General features: G+C 41.0%; 1 protein-coding gene across 1 annotated transcript; it reads left to right on the top strand.

Moving 5' to 3' along the window:
- The first annotated feature begins 279 nt into the window (after positions 1 to 279).
- Positions 280 to 7024, top strand: LOC112674422 (histone H4-like). Its single transcript, XM_025470891.1, has 3 exons — positions 280 to 351; positions 4200 to 4420; positions 4904 to 7024. The coding sequence occupies exons 1-3, from the start codon at positions 280 to 282 to the stop codon at positions 4926 to 4928; spliced, it is 318 nt and encodes a 105-aa protein (XP_025326676.1). The 3' UTR covers positions 4929 to 7024.
- Positions 7025 to 19697: the final 12673 nt, after the last annotated feature.

Genomic DNA, 19697 nt, shown 5'->3' on the forward strand with positions numbered 1-19697 from the left:
GTCCATAAGATATTTTCCCTCCAATACTTAATATAGAATTTTGAACATATTTCCTGTATTTCAAAATGATATTTAAAGTACAAATTTCATTTGACTCTTTTCCAACATTGGAAGTAGGGACATAAGATTAGAAAGCAAAAGTTCTCATTTAAATCACTCTGGATTTTCCTAATGCTTCCTGGACTTTTTACTAACAGAATATGAACTAGGCTGTCACAACCTCAATTATTTGGCTAAATATGTCCACCTAAGAAGTTGAACAAACATTTCACAGACAATATGACCCACTTTACTGTTTTATCTCTTTTAGTTGGCAACACAACAAAGCTAATGAAATTAGGTAAATATTGGGTAAGTAAGCACAAATTTAATATTCTCTACCAACTAATTGGATACTGAAATTAAACTCCATGCTTCTTAAAACAGATAAACAAGAAGAGTATTTTGGTGTTATGTTTCTTCTAACAAATACCCTTACTATCGAAATTTTGTTATTCTAGGTTACATTCAATAATGATTTAAGAATTTTCTCAAATAAATCCAAGATAGGATAATCAGTTTTGAAGATGTCATCTCTCCACACTTAACTAATTCCATAAAGGGCACTTGGCTTGTTTTTAAATAGTCATTTATTGACGGCACTAACTCAAACCAAGCCTCTGGGATTAGGTCCATGTTATATATCAACCACAAATACTGTGTATAAAGAGGTACATTTATAGGATTGGATCTGCAGCATGCAGTTCTCCCCCCAAAGAGGCATTTTATGAATATCTGGAAGAGGCTGTCATCCTCAATAGCATTGTCAATAGCAATAGTCCCAAACATTATATCAGCCCTGTTTCTTTTCAGATCAGAGCTTATTATTATCTAGACCTAAAGATAGAATTAAAATTAAGATTTTTAAAAGTTTACCATTTCGGTCATCATTGTAGTCAAAACATCAGTTACTGAATACTCCTTTGGAATCATTCCCTAAATTACATACACTCAATTAAGATAGGTGACAAGTTCCCACAGCAGATGTCACCATTCCATTCTTGTACAGTTCTTGCTGGTTCCCAGGGCTATTTAGGTTCCAAATAAATGAGAAGACACTGGGGCTATTTCCTTAACTGTAGGTAATCTCTGCCCTTCCCGGAGGGCAATAGTTGAGATTTGATTCCGCCTCAAAAATTCTTCCACAGATGTTTATAGAAGGATGGGGCTTGACTGAATATGATCACTGCTACTGTCTAAGACCCAAGTACTTAACCTCTCTGTAAATGTAGCATGGACAACATTCTGGAAAACTGGCTCATCCCAAGGGACTGTAAATTTGAAATGTTTCCACTATTACCTTGGTAGCCCACACAAAAAAATTGTGTTCATTACTTTCAAGCCTCAGTCTGTGTATATATATTAAGATGATTGATTTTACACTAGACTGAAACTTTACATTTATTTTATAAATGTAAAAAAAAAAAAAACTGAGAAAGGGGCACCTGGGTGGCTCAACACTTGAGTGTCTGCCTTTGCCTCAGGTCCTAATCCTAGAGTTCCTGGATCAAGTCCCACATCAGGCTCCTCACAGGGAGCCTGCCTCTCCCTTTGCCTGTCTCTGCCTCTCTCTCTCTCTGTATCTCTCATGAATAAAATCTTTAAAAACAATAATAATAATAATAACTGAGAAAAAAACACAGCTGGATGAGTGATCGCTCACTTATTTCACGTTCTCCCAATTTTGGAGAAATTTTGGGAGAAAACCCTCTCATCATAGTAAACCACCGTGAAAGATCTAGGTAGCACTCATCAGGTCAGTCCACAGTGGCTGTACTTTCATGTTCCAAAATTCAGTGAATCTCAAAGTTTAAGGAGAAATAGGACTATAAGTAAATACTAAATAAATACCAAAAAGAGTGAAGAAAACATAAGGCCTCGATAGCAGATAGAGCATTGTATTTGGGTCAAATGTATTCAGAAGGGCCATAAGATAGCACATCTCTTTAAATTTCCTATCAGATGCTGTCATCTGAGGACATTCTCCCACTTGAAACTCCTTCAAGGATAACTATATCTCATTTTATTTCCTAAGAAGGGCACTACTGATGTCAAACTTCCAATTTCCTTTTGTATGTCCCCCTCTGTCTGTACTATCTGGTATACCCAGAAGTTGACTATTCTCCATCATATTTCAAAAATACTCTAATCCTCACTTCCTACAGTAAATCTCACTTTCAAACATCCACCACAGTCCCTTCCCAGTCTGGACTAGAAGTTCCTCAGAAGAAATTTACTGTCACAGCACAGCCCAACAGCATATATGCAATGATAGAATTGTTCTCTATCTGCACTGTCAAATAGACAGCCACCACCTACATGTGGCTATTTAGCAGTTAAATATGGCTGTAGTGACTGAAGAAATTCTTAATTTGATTTAATTTTAAGTAATATAAATTTAAATGAGCACGTGGCTAGTGGCTAACATAGGGCGGCACTGCTTTAAAACAACTCTTCTCAAACTTGAGAAAGCATACCACCCACTTTGAGATCCTGTTATTTTTAATTGCCATGTCAATTCAGTAGACTTTGGGTTGGATCTAAAATCCTGTGTGTCTAATAAGCTTCCAGGTGATGCTGTTGTTGCTGGGATACAGCTTCTCCACCCTTTACTGCTCAGCAGAAACTGCATTCTGGGCTGATGTCTGACCCCTCACCCTGAGTTTACTTTTCTCTTCCCTCTTCTAAGCTTTTTATTCTTTAAAAAAAGAAAAAGAAATAACATGTATGATCCTCTTTGTAAACCTGGTATTTGTACACTGATCTTGGCATATACTAGACCCAAACTTGTTGAATGAGTGAACGAATCAGTAGTGATTCTTGTTTGGTGCATAGGAGATCACTGTGTCTTAAGTTTTCAGGTAACTGTAACTGAGTTAAATTTCAGATAGTGAAATGAATAATCTGCTGACTGCCTATACCATAGGTACCAGCAGAGAAGGAATTTTTCTTTTTTTCTTTTTTTTTTTTTTTGTTTGTTTGTTTGTTTTGGAATTTTTCTTAATTACCTTTTATAGGACACAGAAGGGAGGCACTTACTACGAGTGTGCAGAATGAGTAAATATTGGCATTTCTTTATTAGGTATATCAATGTATCATCTGTGTGTAGAACATTAATTCTCTTTTTTACTTGGACAATATTTTAGTTTCTTAGCGTTGATTTTTATTATTACTTCTGTTGATTTGCAAACTTTTACACAGCATGATGCACGTATCTTCAATGTTTTACTGACATAGATCAGTGGTAGATGGCAACTTCATAAGACCCACTTATAAGACCGGTCTTAAGACCGGTCATAAGACCGGAAGCAGAAGGCCTCCGGTCTATCCTCAACAATATCATTTACTGGAACAGAGTGAGGTCTCCGGGTCTGGGATTCTTCATCTCTACGATGCAAATAGTGCTTTATAAATTTGGGAGTAAAGAGTAGAAATCCAATTAAGGTTTGCTCCCCGTCCTACAGCTCCCTCTTTAATCAGGAATGCTGAAAACCACCTAAGTCTACAAGTTCGGCCAAAGGGAATGTTCCCCTTTGATCTGCCAAATTTAAGTAAGTATTATTAAAATTGTAAGCATTAGTTCTTGTATTTTTAAAAGAATCTTCACATTTAAAAATTAATTTTAGGGGATCCCTGGGTGGCACAGCGGTTTGGCGCCTGCCTTTGGCCCAGGGCGCGATCCTGGAGACCTGGGATCGAATCCCACGTCGGGCTCCCGGTGCATGGAGCCTGCTTCTCCCTCTGCTTGTGTCTCTGCCTCCCTCTCTCTCTCTCTCTCTCTGTGACTATCGTAAATAAATAAATAAAAATTAATTTTATTGTCATCCCTCCCTTTTATAGACAACTGTAGAGTCACGGCCTCCTTTTTATAAATGATAAAAGAGCTTAGGGGGCTTAAACAAACATCAAGGATCGGAGGGACCCACAGGCAGACCTGGGCAGGGAAACCCGCGATTCCCGCTCTGCGAGGACACCGAGTGGGAGAGTCCCAGGCTCCGCCCCTTCCAGGCTTCAGCCGCGAGCCCCGCGCGGAGAGGGAAGAGGCGGAGTGGGTGCCGGTCCCGCCTCCACCGTTTCAGTTTCCGCAAAGGTCCGCAGGAGTGGTATATAAAGGGCCGCAGCCAGGATTTCGGGACTAGTGTGACTGTCACTAACTGTAGGTCTTGTCTGGTCGCGGCAAGGGCGGGAAGGGGCTGGGCAAGGGCGGCGCCAAGCGCCACCGCAAGGTGCTGCGCGACAACATCCAGGGCATCACCAAGCCCGCCATCCGGCGGCTGGCCCGGCGCGGCGGCGTCAAGCGCATCTCGGGCCTCATCTACGAGGAGACCCGCGGGGTGCTCCAGGTGTTCCTCAGAAGAAGAGCTGTTTTCGCAGGACGAAGGTAACGCCGCTACCTGGTCCTTCCTTCCCGTGGGCTCTAGTTAGCGCGCACTTCGTCCCCTGGCAGGTTCTGGAAACTTGTAGTTGGCAGCCGGCTAGGGTGGCCTTCAGACCAGGCCATGCTCACCCAGCTGCTTTCTCTACTTGAAAACGTGCCCTTGCTTCTCTTGGACAGCATTAGTCTGTTTTAATGGAGCCCATGACATATTACCAACTTTTTCCCTTAAGTTTTAATATTCCTCTGCTGGTGCCTTACTATCTATGTATACACTTGTGTCTCCGCTTGATCCAGCGCCCTATCAGTTCCTACCTTTTTCTTATGTTAAATCTCCCAAGTAATCTGGAGTACCTCCATGTCTCATTAACCATTCAGGGTTATCTGACTTCACCACTCACTAAAAATACCCTTGCTGTGGTTACCAGTGACCTAATAACATCTTTGCTAAATCTGACACTGTTCATCTCTCCTCCCTTCTCTTCACAGGGTTTTGTGGTACCTTTCTTCCTGATTCATCCTATGTGAGTATGATTCTTCTCAGTTTGCTTTTGGGGTTCCTGCTTGTGATTCTAACCAATATACAAACTTGCATTCTCTGCACATCAGCCTATAGATCCTCCTTGAGCCATCTCTTCCATAAATGGTGAGACATCCACACACCCAGGAAAGACCTGAGCATCAGCTGAAAGATAGAATAGATCACCCCAACATACACCAGTTTGGCATAAGGATTATTCTGAGCTAAAGGCACTTGAAAAACAGTTATGAGAATGGGGCTCTGACTTTCCCATTTCTCTCTGAAAGCACATAATGATCCCATGTGAAAGGTGTCATCTCTATATCCAGAAGAGAAGAATTTATCACCAGAAACAGGGAGTTGCACTAAGAGAAATCTGTACAAACAGGCCTTGTTAAAATAAGCCTGCATCTCCTTTCCTCCCCTATTTTTGTTGCTATTTCAGGATTACTACACTTTGTTCAACCTACTATGTAAACCCTTAGGCCTAACCACTTTTTGGGTCTTCATTTTCCTGTGAAGACTCCTATGAACACATAAAAATACTAAATAACATGTGTATGCTTTTCTCTAGTTAATCTGTTTTATGTCAATTTAATTCTCAGGTTCAACCAGACACCCTGGAAGGGTAGAAGGAAGTTCTGTCTCTTGTACATAGCCTTCCAGTCCGATTCTCAATGCCCTTCTGTGACCACAGATTCATGTCCGATCTTTCCCTGCATGCTTCATCACCCCACTTCCCCTATAATCCCTCCACCTCACTGCGGTCAGAGACTGAGTGATGTGCACATTTCACTATCTTTTAGGCAAAACAACAAAAATCAAAAGCCTTCACTGGTTCTCCTAACATCTACAGAATAAAATCCAATTCTTGTGTTTTTTCTGGCACTTGCTCACCTGCACAATCTCCTCTTCCAGCCTCTGTCCTCATCCAACGCTGACTCCTCTAGCTGAATATACTCAACAACTTGTCATATGTGGAACTTTGTTTTCCTCAACAGTGTCCTTTATATACACCATTTCTTCTTCCACAAAGAACCTGCAACTCCTTTGGAGATTCTACAAAAATCTTTTTCCTCCACTGCTCTGACGTTCTCTGGCTGGGCCCTTTAAATTACACTGAGAAAAGACAGCCTAACGAGAGGAAAACAAACAGAAGCTTATCGTGTGCATCACATACACACACAAGCACTCAGTGGTAACTCAAAGCGGAAGTTAGAGTTTAGGATCTATGTATCTCACTTCTTAGGGGACAGGGAGTGAAGGGCTCTCATGGAAAAGCAAATGACTTTTTGGAAAGATAAATGGACCCTAAAAGAATAGATGGCAGATATGATAGCTGATGACAGTCTGTCTGGAAGTGGTACCAGCTTCTCATTTCCAACAGGAGACTAGTCTTTCTCCTGAGGAGGGGATGTATGACACTGAGTTATTTTTGAGGATCCGCATTTAGGCAAAGAAAGATTTCAGGAACTCAAATGCCTTCAGCACAAAATTAATTCTTATGCTTTGTATAAGTACTTATATAGGGTGGCATATTTTGGGGTGGCATATCCTGATCCCCTTCATTCCATTAAGAGTTTCCTTCAGGAGAACTTCACCTGATTCTCCCAGGAAAAATCAGTGCCTAGGACTTCCTAACATTCCAAAAAATGTACTCCACACATATGCCTAACACAACTTCAGAGTTCCCTATACGACTTCCGAGCTACTACACACTTAAACAGCTCCCTAGATGCCTTAAAGACTTGGACAATATCTTCATTTTGATATTCTCAGGACCCAGGTAATTACCAGCACATGTTATTCCCTTAGTAAATATTTGTGCAATGCCTAAATGATTCAATCAATGATTACACTATCAAAGGCCACAAGAAAACTTTTATATGAATTCTTCCCCTTTAATATTAACTGCTCCCCTAGAACTTTTTCCTCTCTTAACATTTTCCTTTAGACAGATGTCAGGCTTGTAGCTACAAAGCCCTATTGCAGACTTTTAAGATACAGACTGTAAACCCTTAATTTGTAATAAATTGTTTAATGGTTCCCAACCTGCATTTGTAAAATAAATATGACTCCTGTTTCTTGTTCTTACAGATCTTTATTTTAACGTCCACCTTTCAAAGAGGATAATTTTACCCAAAATTTTCTCACAAAAATGCCACTTTTATAGGCTTGTATGTAATCAAAGTGAGCTAGATTTCTATCACTATTTAATGGAATAGCCATATGTTGCTATGGAATTCCTAAGCTTTATTTTGCTGGCATGAGTTATAAGAGAAAGAAAATAAAAGAGGGATTAGCAGGATTTGGTAGGTCCATATTTGCTTTAAGTGTGATTCAAAAACACCTATTTATTGGGGTGCCTGCGTGGCTCAGCTGGATGGGCATCCGACTCGATCTCAGGGTCATGGTTTCAAGGCTCCATGTTGGGTGTGAAGCATACTTAAAAGAAAAGAACAAAAAAACTGTTTCTTTAGTTCTCTAACTTGAGTTGATCTTTTCTATAATGTAAACTTTCCATAAATAATAGTGAAAGGGAATAGAAGGGAAGGGAGAAGAAATGGGTAGGAAATATCAGAAAGGGAGACAGAACATGAGGACTCCTAACTCTGGGAAACGAACTAGGGGTGGTGGAAGGGGAGGAGGGCGGGAGTGGGGGTGAATGGGTGAGGGGCACTGAGGGGGGCACTTGACGGGATGAGCATTGGGTGTTATTCTGTATGTTGGCAAATTGAACACCAATAAAAAATAAGCTTATTATTAAAAAAAAGAAAAAAATATAATGTGAACTTTCCTAGAAATGTATGTTATTATGTTTTTAGCATATTCACATATACAGTATGAAAAATAGTTATTGCTACAGATCTTTTATGAAAATATTTAATCATCCAAATTAATTTACTCTGAAAATGGTATGTTTATTCAGAGTTATTGACTGCACTTTTTTTCTTAAAATTTTCTTTTTTTTTTTTTTTTTTTAAGATTTTATTTGTTTATTCATGAGAGACACACAGAGAGAGGCAGAGACCCGGGCAGAGGGAGAAGCAGGCTTCCTGCAAAAGGCCTGATGTAGGACTTGATCCCAGGACCCTGGGATCACAACCTAAGCCAAAGGCAGACACTCAACCACTGAGCCACTCAGGTATCCCTTGACTGCACTTCTGAACCCAAGATTAAAATTTGGATTTACCTATATCTGATGTGGGAACCAAAGACAAATGAAAAATAAAATTTCCTTACTACTTATCACCCACTGACAAAGCCCTTAAAACAGGCAGGCAGAGTGACATTCCTCTAGAAATTGCCTCAATGTTAATACTTTGCTAAGGGCAAAAGGCAATCATAGCTTAAAAGTATCCTAACCTCCAGGATCCTGTAAGTCTACTTTAACATTAAAAAATCCTTTTGAAACTTTCCTTTATCTCTAGCCCCACCCGCCCCATCCCACCCCCACCCCGCCCCTGCCAAGATACTTGTTGGCAATCACCCTCCAAGCATATGACCTGCCGATATACATCTGAAGAGTCTCATGACTGAGTTTTTACCAAACAGTAATAAATGACCTTTTCCCAACAATAGTCAATCCACTCAGGATCCTGGAAACCTTGCTTCCAAAATACCTAAAAGGTTTACTCTATCTCTAACCTCCTTCCAACTGGAAAGTATTTAATGGGCCCCTCCTTCCTCCAGGGCAGTTCTTCCTATCCCAGTGCTTTAATAAAACCACCTTTCTGCACCAAAGATATCTCAGGAATTCTTTCTTGGCCATCGGCTTTGAGCCCTAACATCTTTCCTACATTGTATCCATTGATGTGGATTTTATTAGAATAGAATAGAATAGAATAGAATAGAATAGAATAGAATAGAAAGAAAATATCAAAGTACGATTTCATGTAATACATGAAAATATCACATCATTAAATTTTGGTTTCAATGATATATGGTTTTGTTTTGTTTTGTTTTTTTCTGGGGAACTTGGAAGACAAAATGTTTGCAAACTACTGCAAAAATTTATTTGCATAAACTACTGGTCCATTTCTTTCTTTTTTTTTTTTTTTAAGATTTTATTTATTTATTCATGAGAGAGAGGCAGAAACATAGGCAGAGGGAGAAGCAGGCTCCAAGCAGGGAGCCCGATGTGTGACTCCATCCTGGGATTCGATCCTGGGAGATCACACCCTGAGCCAAAGGCGGAGGCTCAACCGCTGAGCCAACCCAGGCGCCCCATTTATTTCTTTCATACATTTGTGCAGTTCCCAGGCTAGAGCTTGGCCTCCTGTAACCGGGCTCCCGACCTGCAACCGTCAGCCTCCCTCACAGCTGAAATGGATATTTGTGGCCAGGCGCCACTGATCAGGCTCACCTTCCAAAGACTTCTTTTCAAAATTGATGGACGAGACAGCAGAGACTATTTGGAGCTACCCTTCTGCTGGAACAGGAGCTATCAGAACATCCAGACTCTTTGGTAGTGGCACCAACCATGGCTTCCAGGCGGGTCAAGTACTGATGGCAGCTGTAATGGCAGCGCCAGGCTGACCGCATAGCTAGGTTTTGGGTTTTGTACCTGGAAGTGTCTTCAAGCCTGGTTCCACAGCCCTCCCCAGAACGTGGTCATCTATTCCTTTAAACATCACCTTTAACGTTTGATCAGTCAGAGTCAGCCTTTCTTGTCTGCAACTAAGAACTCTCTCCCTCTCTCTCTCTCTCTCTATATATATATATATATGTATATATATATATATATATATAATATGCTCTCTCTATATAATATGTAACAAAACATAAACTCCTATATTCATATGTATATATATAAAGTGGTTTTAAATGCTTTCTGGTATATTTTAGATACTTAAAGCTGCTTCAGGGCACCTGGGTGGATCTGTCAATTGAGCATCTGCCTTTGGCTAAGATCATAATCTCAAGAGTCCTGGGATCGAGTCCTATGTTGGGCTCCAGCTCAGCAGGGAATCTACTTCTCCCTCTGCCTCTGCCCCCAAATGAATAAATAAATAAATAATGTTGCTTCACAACGGTGATGTGTAAGGGAGATAAAATGAACAGGATAAAAACATACAAATTTTATTTTCCATGTGCATGGAGTCTTCACAAGAAAACAAAAACCCAGAGAAGTGGCTAGGCCTATGTATTTACATACTTGGTTGAACAAAGGAAATTATGAAAAAAGTAATTAGAATGATATAGGGAGGCTGAAGGAAGATAAGGGTTATTTTAATAAAGTCCATTTTTACAGATTTCTCTCCATTTCATTTCCTGTCTCTGGTGAGAATGTTTTTTCCTCCTGGGACAGGGAGGGGCAACCTGTCACATGGGAACTTTAGCTCCTGCTTTCAGAAAGTAAAAGGAAGGTCAGAGCACCCTTCTTCTACTGTTTTTCAAATGCCTTTAGCTGAAAATACTCAATTTTCTTTTAAATTTATTTATTTGACTGAGAGAGAGAGAGCACAAGCAGGAGGAGTAGCAGAGGGAGAGAAAGAGGCAGGCTCCCTGCCAAACAGGGAGCCCAATGCGGGACTTGACTCCAGGACCCCGGGATCATGACCTGAACCAAAGGTAAACACGTGACCAACTGAGCCACCCAGGTGCCCCAAAATACTCAATATTTTGATTATCAAGTCCAATTGACTTGATCTCTGATATCAAACCAGCATTTACTGAGGTGGCATGCTCTGAACCCCCACAAATGCAGAAAGGCTTCATTCCTTGTTGCGGCCACAGTGGACAGAATACCCAGCCCGGCCCCCCCCTGCAAAGATGCCCACTTCCTAGTCCTCAGAGACTGGGAACATATTACTTTCCCGAAAAGGACTTTGCAGTCGCAATGAAGTAGAAGGTGTAGAGATGAGGTGATGATTCCAAATTATGCAGTGAGCTCCATGCAATGCCTGAATCCTTATGAAAGGAGACATGAGAGTCAGAAGAGAAGTGACCATGGAAGTGGAGACTGCATCAAAGTGCTTGGCAAACACAGGAAAGACCATGAGTCAAAGAATGTGGGTGACCTCTAGAAGCTGAAAAAGGCAAGAAAAAAAATTCTCTTCTAGACCTTCGTTGTAATACCTTAGACCCATTTTGAACATCTGACCTCCAGAAGTGGAAAACCCTAATAAATTTCAGTGTTTTTTTCTTTTAAACAACTAAGTTTGTGTTAATTTGATAAAGCAGCCACAGGAAATTAATACAAAACTAATATATCCTAATTGAAGTAACTTTATTTTTTATATTTTATTTATTAGAGAGAGCAGAAGCAGGGGAGATGGAGAAGGAGTAGTGGACTCCAGGCTTGATTCCTGGACCCCAGGATCATGACCTGAGCCAAAGGCAGATACTTAACTGACTGCACCACCCAGGCACCCTCCAATTGAAGTAGCCTTAACCTTCTGTCATGCTGTGAAAATTTGACTTCAGATTTTACCTGGGAACTTAACCTACACTTGACATAATAAACTCTAGTTCCCAGAGTAAAAGGCATAATTCTTTTATTTCTAAGATGTGCAGTTTGGATTCTTAATAAAACCAATATTTAATCTCCTATGTGACAAGCAATGAGGTAGACTGTGCTCCCAGATAGTAAAGATCATCAAGACATCACGGTGGAACTATATATTATATTGATAAAAGTCCAGACAAAAAGACCACCGGAATACAGTAGAGAACCCAGGAACTCTCACACCTGGGAGCACTCAGTATGGGGTAGAGAAGGCATAACAGACCTGCAGGGGAAATGTGATGCCTTCTTGTAAATGATGCTTGGAAAGCTGGATATCCACATGGAAAAATGAATGAAATTAAAATTTCACCCCAAGATGACTAAAGAATGAAACAAGAAAGGCAAAACATAAACTTCTAAAAAATAGCATAAGTAAGTATCATTGTGATCTTGGATTAGAGAAGAAAATTTGTAAAATAAGACAGGAAAAAGGAAAAAATAAAATAAAAGATGGATAAATGTGACGGTATTAAAAACAAATAATGCAGTTTGTATAGGCAACCATGTAAAGAGCAAAAATATGTCACAAAACTGAAAAAGATATAAAACTGACAAAATGCTAGGATCTAGAATATATATCAATACCTATTTAAATTAATAACAAAAAGGGGGAAATTATATAGAAATTGGACAAAAGACTAGCTCAGGAACTTCACAAATGAGAAAAGCCAAATGACTAATATGCCAAAAATACATAGAACGGGGGTGCCTGGGTGGCTCAGGTGGTCAAGTGTCTGATATCTGATTGCAGCTCAGATCTTGATCTCAGGGTCCTAAGATTGAGCCCCACATTTCGCTCCATGCTCCTCAGGGAGTCTGCTTGAGATTCTTTCCCTTTGCCCCTACCCCGCTCCCATGCACAAGCTCTCTATTTCTCTCAAAAAAACAAACAAAAAAGCAGAACAGAAGAGAAAGTCACAACATAGATCAGCCCTGTGTGACTGCACCATTTTCCAAATGCAGGGATCCGTTCTATCACCCTGCTATGAGGGAAGCCTAACCAGAATCACATGGGGTCAGGGAGTGGCTCATCCCCAAACTGTTGGTAGGACACATGTGCTATTAAGAGAAAAAGGTAAAGCAGGGATAAATGGATAAGTATTGAAAATAAAGCAGAATGCTAGAGAAGAAAGACCATGGACTTTTGTTCCTATAGGCCCTAGATTGACTCCCTGTATTTACCTTCCTTGGTATTTAATCTTAAACAGTTGGCTTAACTTCTCAGCCCCACTTTCCCATCTCTAGATTGGGGCATAGGCTCTGGCCAGGCTGTTTTGAAGATACAATGAAATCAGACAGACAGAACAAATATTATACTCCAAGCATAAATGAATCAGGTCATTGCTCAAAGGACTTATAGGCCCCAGTTGCATAAATTCAAAATGCCATGTCACAGTCAGAAAGTTATATGTAAACAATTAAGAACCAACAATAGTTATTTCTGTAAAATCCTTAGCTTGTTATTAGGTAAATTGCTTCATATAGTAAGGCTTTCATAGGGGTGGAATGGTTGGTCATAGTAACTCACACTTTTCTTATAAAGTTCATAATGTGTACCTAGAGTGTTTAATTGGGTCCTCACAACAATTTTGGGAGGTAGGTATGGTGATTTATCCTGTTTCTACAGGGGTTCAGACATGAATTGACTTGTAAAAATTCACTCATGTTAAATGTCCTCCGTGGCTCAGATTGCTCCTGAACCTCAGGAACAGACCCAAGATGCCACTCTAAAGAGGAAGTATTAATCTAAATTGTGGCTGACATAAAAGAATACACAGAATGGAGTGCCTGGGTGGCTCAGTGGTTGAGCATCTGCTTTTGGCTCAGGTCGTGATCCCAGGGTCCTGGAATAGAGTCCAGCATCAGGGTCCCCGCAGGGAGCTTGCTTCTCCCTCTTCCTATGTCTATGCCTCTCTTGTGTGTCTGTCATGAATAAATAAATAAAATCTTAAAAAAAAAAAAAAAAAGAAAAAGATACAGAATGAATTAGTGCATCATTCTTGTCCCAACAGTGGGAGGACCAGACCAAGTTTACTGGAAGACTGATACAGCTTATTTTAAAAGGAGACAAAAGAACTTGTCAACGGGTGTGCAGCATTGTTGAGGGGGAAAGAGTGCAGTGGGTGATAAGGCTTAGTTGGCCCTCCAAGTATAGTAATCCTAGAGTGAAAGTCAGTTTCTCTCTCCACTTCCCCCCGCCTTTCCACCTTCATGTAACACCTACTCCACTCTTGCCACGCCATCTGCCATGGCCTCCACATTGCTCTGCACTCTGATCCACTCTGACATCTGCTAAACTGCAGAGGTGGCTTCTCCACAGGGAATCTTTTGACACATGAAACCTATACCAGATGTTCCTTCTCTGTGTGAATAAAACCAGAATCCTTGTCAGCATCTGCAAGATCCCTGACCACCTTTCCTACTTTGTTCCTAGTAGGTTCTCAGTTGGCTTGGAGTCACCTCCTTTGGCTATTTTCCCCAACCATACTGGCTGCCCTGTCGTTCCCAGAACACACAAAGCTTGTCTCGCATTGAGACTTTCCTCTTTGCAGGTCCCCTAGCCTGGAACACCCTCAGCCAAGCTCCCTCTTGAACTCCAGATCTTTTAAGTACGATGCAATGCCTCCAAGAAGCCTTCCCTGGCTGTCCCATCTAAAGTGATAGGCCATTTGCTATGAAATCACCCAGTTTCTTTCTTTTACAACACTGCTCACCATCTGAAATTACCTTCTCTATGCACTTGGGCATTGTCTGCCTCCTCTCACAAGTACCTAGCATAGTACCTGTCACACTGTGGGTGCTCAGGACATCTGGTGTGTGCTGAATATAAGTAGAGGTAATATCCCAAGGGGAAACCTCAGTCCTTTTCCTCTTAATGCCTCCTACCTGCAATGTTGTGATCACGTATAATCAAGTACCTCACCAAGAATATCAGCATCGCATACATAGCAGTGGGGAGGAAAACCATCAGCTTTGGAGAAACACACGTTTTAAATCCTTACTATTAGTTTGATTCAACCACAATCTGTAAACAAACAGTTATCAGCTAAGCAGACATTTAGTAAAAAGCCCACAGGCTTCTCTCAGAAAACCTCACGAGGTAAGGTGAGGTTTTCTTCCTTAGACAAGTCACTGAATCTCTCTCAACAGCTCTTGTAAATTCTGAAGTCCTCCGCTCTTCAAGCCCACAACCCTAGATGTAACAGCCATTTTAGTTTTATATATTAGCTTTCTTCTTTACAAATTAATTGGAGTGCGGTTTGAATTGAGCCCATTCCCCCAAGGGCCTAAGCACTTGTTGAGAAACTAAAACAAAATCAATGATGAGGCTGAAAACCCTAATAATCATTTGGGGCTATGACACAGGTACGTTCTGTGTCAGAAAGACCTATGTGCATGCCATGGCAAATGTTATTTACCAAACACTTGCTCTTCCCATCTTCCTGTAAGTTATCTTCCTCCCTGTTGGATCCCCACACCCCTGCCCCCTTCTCCTTAGCTCAGGATGATAGAAACCTCAATTACGTGACTGTTGAGGAATCTCCTTTTTATGGGGCCCTCGTATGTATGATATTTGCTGTTCCTCTGTTATTCTGTCTTATGTAAGTTCAAATATTTGACCAGCCAAAAAACTAAGAGAAGGGAAAAATCTGCTCTGTGAAGCCCGTAACACAAGCAACCACCCACTTCGGTCTATAGTGAGGAGCTACAGAAATCTTGGAGGAGAGGATTATGGCTCCCGGGGCTGGAAAAGCCAGGTAGCCATTCCACTGAATGATGTGAGTGCTGCCAAGTTCGCAAATAGGTGGAAAGGCAGAGAACAGAGGGTCCCATGGGTGCTGCCTGTCCTGGAGAGCTAAAGTAACCTTGTGCTTGTCTTCAGAGTGGCCACATGCTCCCAACCACAGTGGGAGCTAAAAGAACCCTATTGTGATTCAAAATTCTCCTTTCCTCTCTTCTCTTGGAGAATTGAAGATGCTTTGGGTTTTAGAAGCAAAATATAAGAGAAAAATTCATTTACAATTTATTGATGATCATCATCTATCCCTCACATGGGTTAAACTAAGATTTAGAGATAAAAATTCAACTCTCAAACACTGTGTAATACTCCACACCACTTCTTGGAGTGTGAACACTGCAAGTGTTAACACTTTCCAAGATCTCAAACCAGAAAAGAGAGAAGCCAAGATTCAACCATGTCTCTTTGACTCCAAGACCCTCACAACAACCCTGTGGGGAAGGTATCATCCCCATTTTACAGATGAGGTCAGTAAGGCACAGAAAGGTTGTGACTTTTCACACAACTAGTAAGTGTTGGAACCACAATTCTAAGCCAGTCACTCTACCTCTCGTCTGCTGTTTAAACCCTGTTATGTGGGGATCCCTGGGTGGCGCAGCGGTTTGGCGCCTGCCTTTGGCCCAGAGCGCGATCCTGGAGACCCAGGATCAAATCCCATGTTGGACTCCCGGTGCATGGAGCCTGCTTCTCCCTCTGCCTGTGTCTCTGCCTCTCTCTCTCTCTCTCTCTCTCTCTGTGACTATCATAAATAAATAAAAATTAAAAAATAAATAAATAAATAAACCCTGTCATGCAAGGGCCCAAAATATTCTGGTGCCTAAGGAAAAGTTGATTGAAAAGCTTGGCTATGATTGGAAAAAAAAAAAAAAAAAGTAACAATGGGAAAATATATATCCTAGAAAGGACTTTATGTCTAAGAAATGGAGCAAAGATTTATAGATATCTGTTTGGAGGTAGCAAAGCAGTGACCTTGTTATAAGCTGAGCAGCCCTGCTAAAACCTTACCCAAAAATCTGGTATATACTTGTCCAAAATATCATGTTCATATTAAAACACATGCACAGAGGCATCTGGGGAGCTCAGTCGGTTAAGTATCTAACTTTGGCTTGGGTCATGATCCCGGGGTCCTGGGATCAAGCCCAGTGTAGGGCTCCACACTCAGCTGGGAGTCTGCTTCATGTAAGACCTACTCCACTCTTGCCACGCCATCTGCCATGGCCTCCACATTGCTCTGCACTCTACTTTCCCTCTACTCCTCCCCCCACTTGTTCACACACTCTTTGTCTTACAAATAAATAAAATCTTTTAAAAAACACATGTACAAACTGGAGGAAGTTACGAAAAATATAGCTCACAATGGGAAGGTAAAGGCAGAAACAAAAAACCAAGTTCTATAATTCACATAGAAGAATCTAAAAATAACCATTTATCTGTGGTAAACTTTAAAAAAATCTTTTAAAATTTCTAAATGCAACCTTGAATTAACATCTATTTTTTTTTAGTTATGTTGTTTCATTTTTTGTTTGTTTTTAAATTTAAAACACATGAATTATTTTGTCAGGTTTCAATTTTGCCCATGGAAAACCAAATGCCAATCAATTATACATCATTCTGAACTCAAAATTCATATATTTAGAGAGTAAATATTTAATTCTATGAAATGGGGTATATAGAGTAAGTTTTTTATAATAGTTTATAAAGTCCTATGTGGTGCATGAATGGTTTGAACTGTGACATCATCCCTGCAAGCTACTTCCAGTCACAAGACAAAGACTTTTAAATCTTTCAAAAGATTCATCTGTCATAAGAACAGATAATTTTCTAGATCTTTCACTTTATAAAACATGGAGATGGCCTACTTCAAACATAACTGTACTGGGTGTCTTCCAGTTGGCCTCCAGACTTAGCTCTACCTTCTCCCCCTGACCCTTAACCATGTAGGGCTCCCCTATGTGGATCTCATCAACATGTTACCTAGACCCCCACCTCTGGTTGGGTTTAGCCAGTGAAACCACCTGTAGGAGTTGGGAGGAAAGGAGAGATGGGTTTTGTGAGTATTTATTCCCATTCCAGGGGTCCCCACAGACTTCCCCTCTCTCAACACCTCAGCACCTGGTAGGGATCCCTCCCTGTGCAGCTCTCTTAACTGCTTCCCTCGCCCCATTAGGCTTGTAGGGGATAAGCTGCCCCACTTACCAGGACTGGGGTGAGTTACAATTTCTTGGGGTTTCTGTTCCCTGCACTCAGTTTGCAAATAGCTTCTTTAGGAAAATCTCTTCCTATAGCCCAATGTGAGGGGGCTCTCTGTTGCCTGTTTTGACCTTAACTGAACAGTGACATTAACCAAAACTGGTGACTACACAGCACAAAGTGCATGATCACAATATTCGAAAAAGATGATGCAAGCAGGCTGATTCCCAGTTCTTCAGTTGACAGGAGGGGCCATCCTCACTCAGGCAACTGCTGGCCCTCCTTCAGAAATTCTTCCCCGAGCTCCATGGCATTTAATACTCACTGTCCCCTGAATCTTCACTCTGGTGGTTGTCCTACTCTTTGCTAGCATGGCCCGAAGCAACCCATTCCATGTCCTTCACCTCTGGCCAACTTTGGCACGAAGGGAATAATACACATGCCTCTGACACACATCCTGGGATCGAGTGTCCTGCGGCTTCTGTCCCCTCTCTGCACGAAGACAGATCTTTACACTCAACCTGTTCAGTGCATCTCTCTCATAATGACACAGATCACTTTCAACACATTCTGTCACCTGTTTTATTTTTTCCCCAATTTGTATTATAAAATATTCAAACGAAAAAAAAGATAAAAGATGTGTTGGTCAATTATCTTTATAACCATCACCTAAATTCAGTAACTGAGCACAATTCACCACTTTTGTGGATATGTCTAGGAGCATGCACAGTTTTTGCTGAGCCTTTTAAAAGTAGATTGCAGGGATCCCTGGGTGGCTCAGTAGTTTAGCGCCTGCCTTTGGCCTAGGATGTGATACTGGAGTCCCAGGATCAAGTCTTGCATCAGGCTCCCTGCATGGAGCCTGTTTCTCCCTCTGTCTGTTTCTGCCTATCTCTGCCTCTCTCTCTCTCTCTCATAAATAAATGAAATCTTTAAAATAAAAAAATAAAAATAGATTGCAGACATCATGAGGCCTCTACCCTCAAATATTTATGTATCTAACTCCTATGAATAAGAGAATTCTCCACATAATCTTTTTTTTTTAATTTTTATTTATTTATGATAGTCACAGAGAGAGAGAGAGAGAGAGGCAGAGACACAGGCAGAGGGAGAAGCAGGCTCCATGCACCGGGAGCCCAACATGGGATTCGATCCGGGGTCTCCAGGATCGCGCCCCGGGCCAAAGGCAGGCGCCAAACTGCTGCACCACCCAGGGATCCCTCTCCACATAATCTGAACATTATCAAACCTAAAAAAAATTAATTCATAAAATGACCTAATACTCAGTCTGAAATCTTCCCCACTTGTCTCCAAAATGGCCTGTATAGCTTTATCTATAGAACTAGGATCCAATCAACACACCTTGTTCAGTGCTATATTACTTGAGTCTCTCTTAATCTTGAACAGTCCACCTTTTGGGAGAAACCAAACCAATTGTGTTATATAACGTCCTACATTCTGATTTGGTGTTTTTCCCTTGTCATGGTGTTAAAATGGGTCCTTTATCCCTGTACTGTGTGCAAACGGCAGCTTGAGACATGATTAGATTCTTAACACATTTGTCAAAGGTGATGTTCTGTATTTATAATACACAAGGGAAGGCACACAGGTGGTCGATTACTTTTAGTGGTACTAAGTAAGAACACTTAGCTAACACGTGGCGGGGGTGGGTGGGGGAGCATTGGTCCACTGTAAAGATATTTTTCCCTTTGCAAATAAGGGTGCTTGAGGATACTTTGACACTGTTTAAATCTTGTGTTCCCCAACTTTTTCCCCCAAAAGATTTTAGCATTGATTATCTCTGACGATCTGGTCAAAAATAGGTTTGACAATAGGACAAAATTTGTGTGCAGGAAATACATTCAACATGGCATATGCTAAGGTTTATGCTCATTTCTGTTTATTCTAGAGCTAACAGATCTGACTCGGCAGCATGTAATATGACTGGGAGATTCCACCACTTCCAGACACACACACACACGCGCGTTATGTTGAAAAAATAAAAACTAACACTAGAGAAAACATCCTAGTATACTTTGCTAAACTTTTCTATAGCTGCCTTAAAGAGGCAGTGTAGCAGTTTGACATCTGGGCTGTCTGGAGGCAGTCCAAAAGATTCCACATCTATGAACCTGTCTAACCCACCATTTCATTGCCTGCTGTATCTCCAAATTTAACTACTTCCTGCCCGTTGATCCATGGATCCTGAAAGTGTTCGTTCGATGCTACATTCGCAGCAGCTGATAACGAACACCAAACAGCA

Source organism: Canis lupus, chromosome 35 (genome assembly GCF_003254725.2).
Source record: "Canis lupus dingo isolate Sandy chromosome 35, ASM325472v2, whole genome shotgun sequence".
Taxonomy (NCBI): domain Eukaryota; kingdom Metazoa; phylum Chordata; class Mammalia; order Carnivora; family Canidae; genus Canis; species Canis lupus.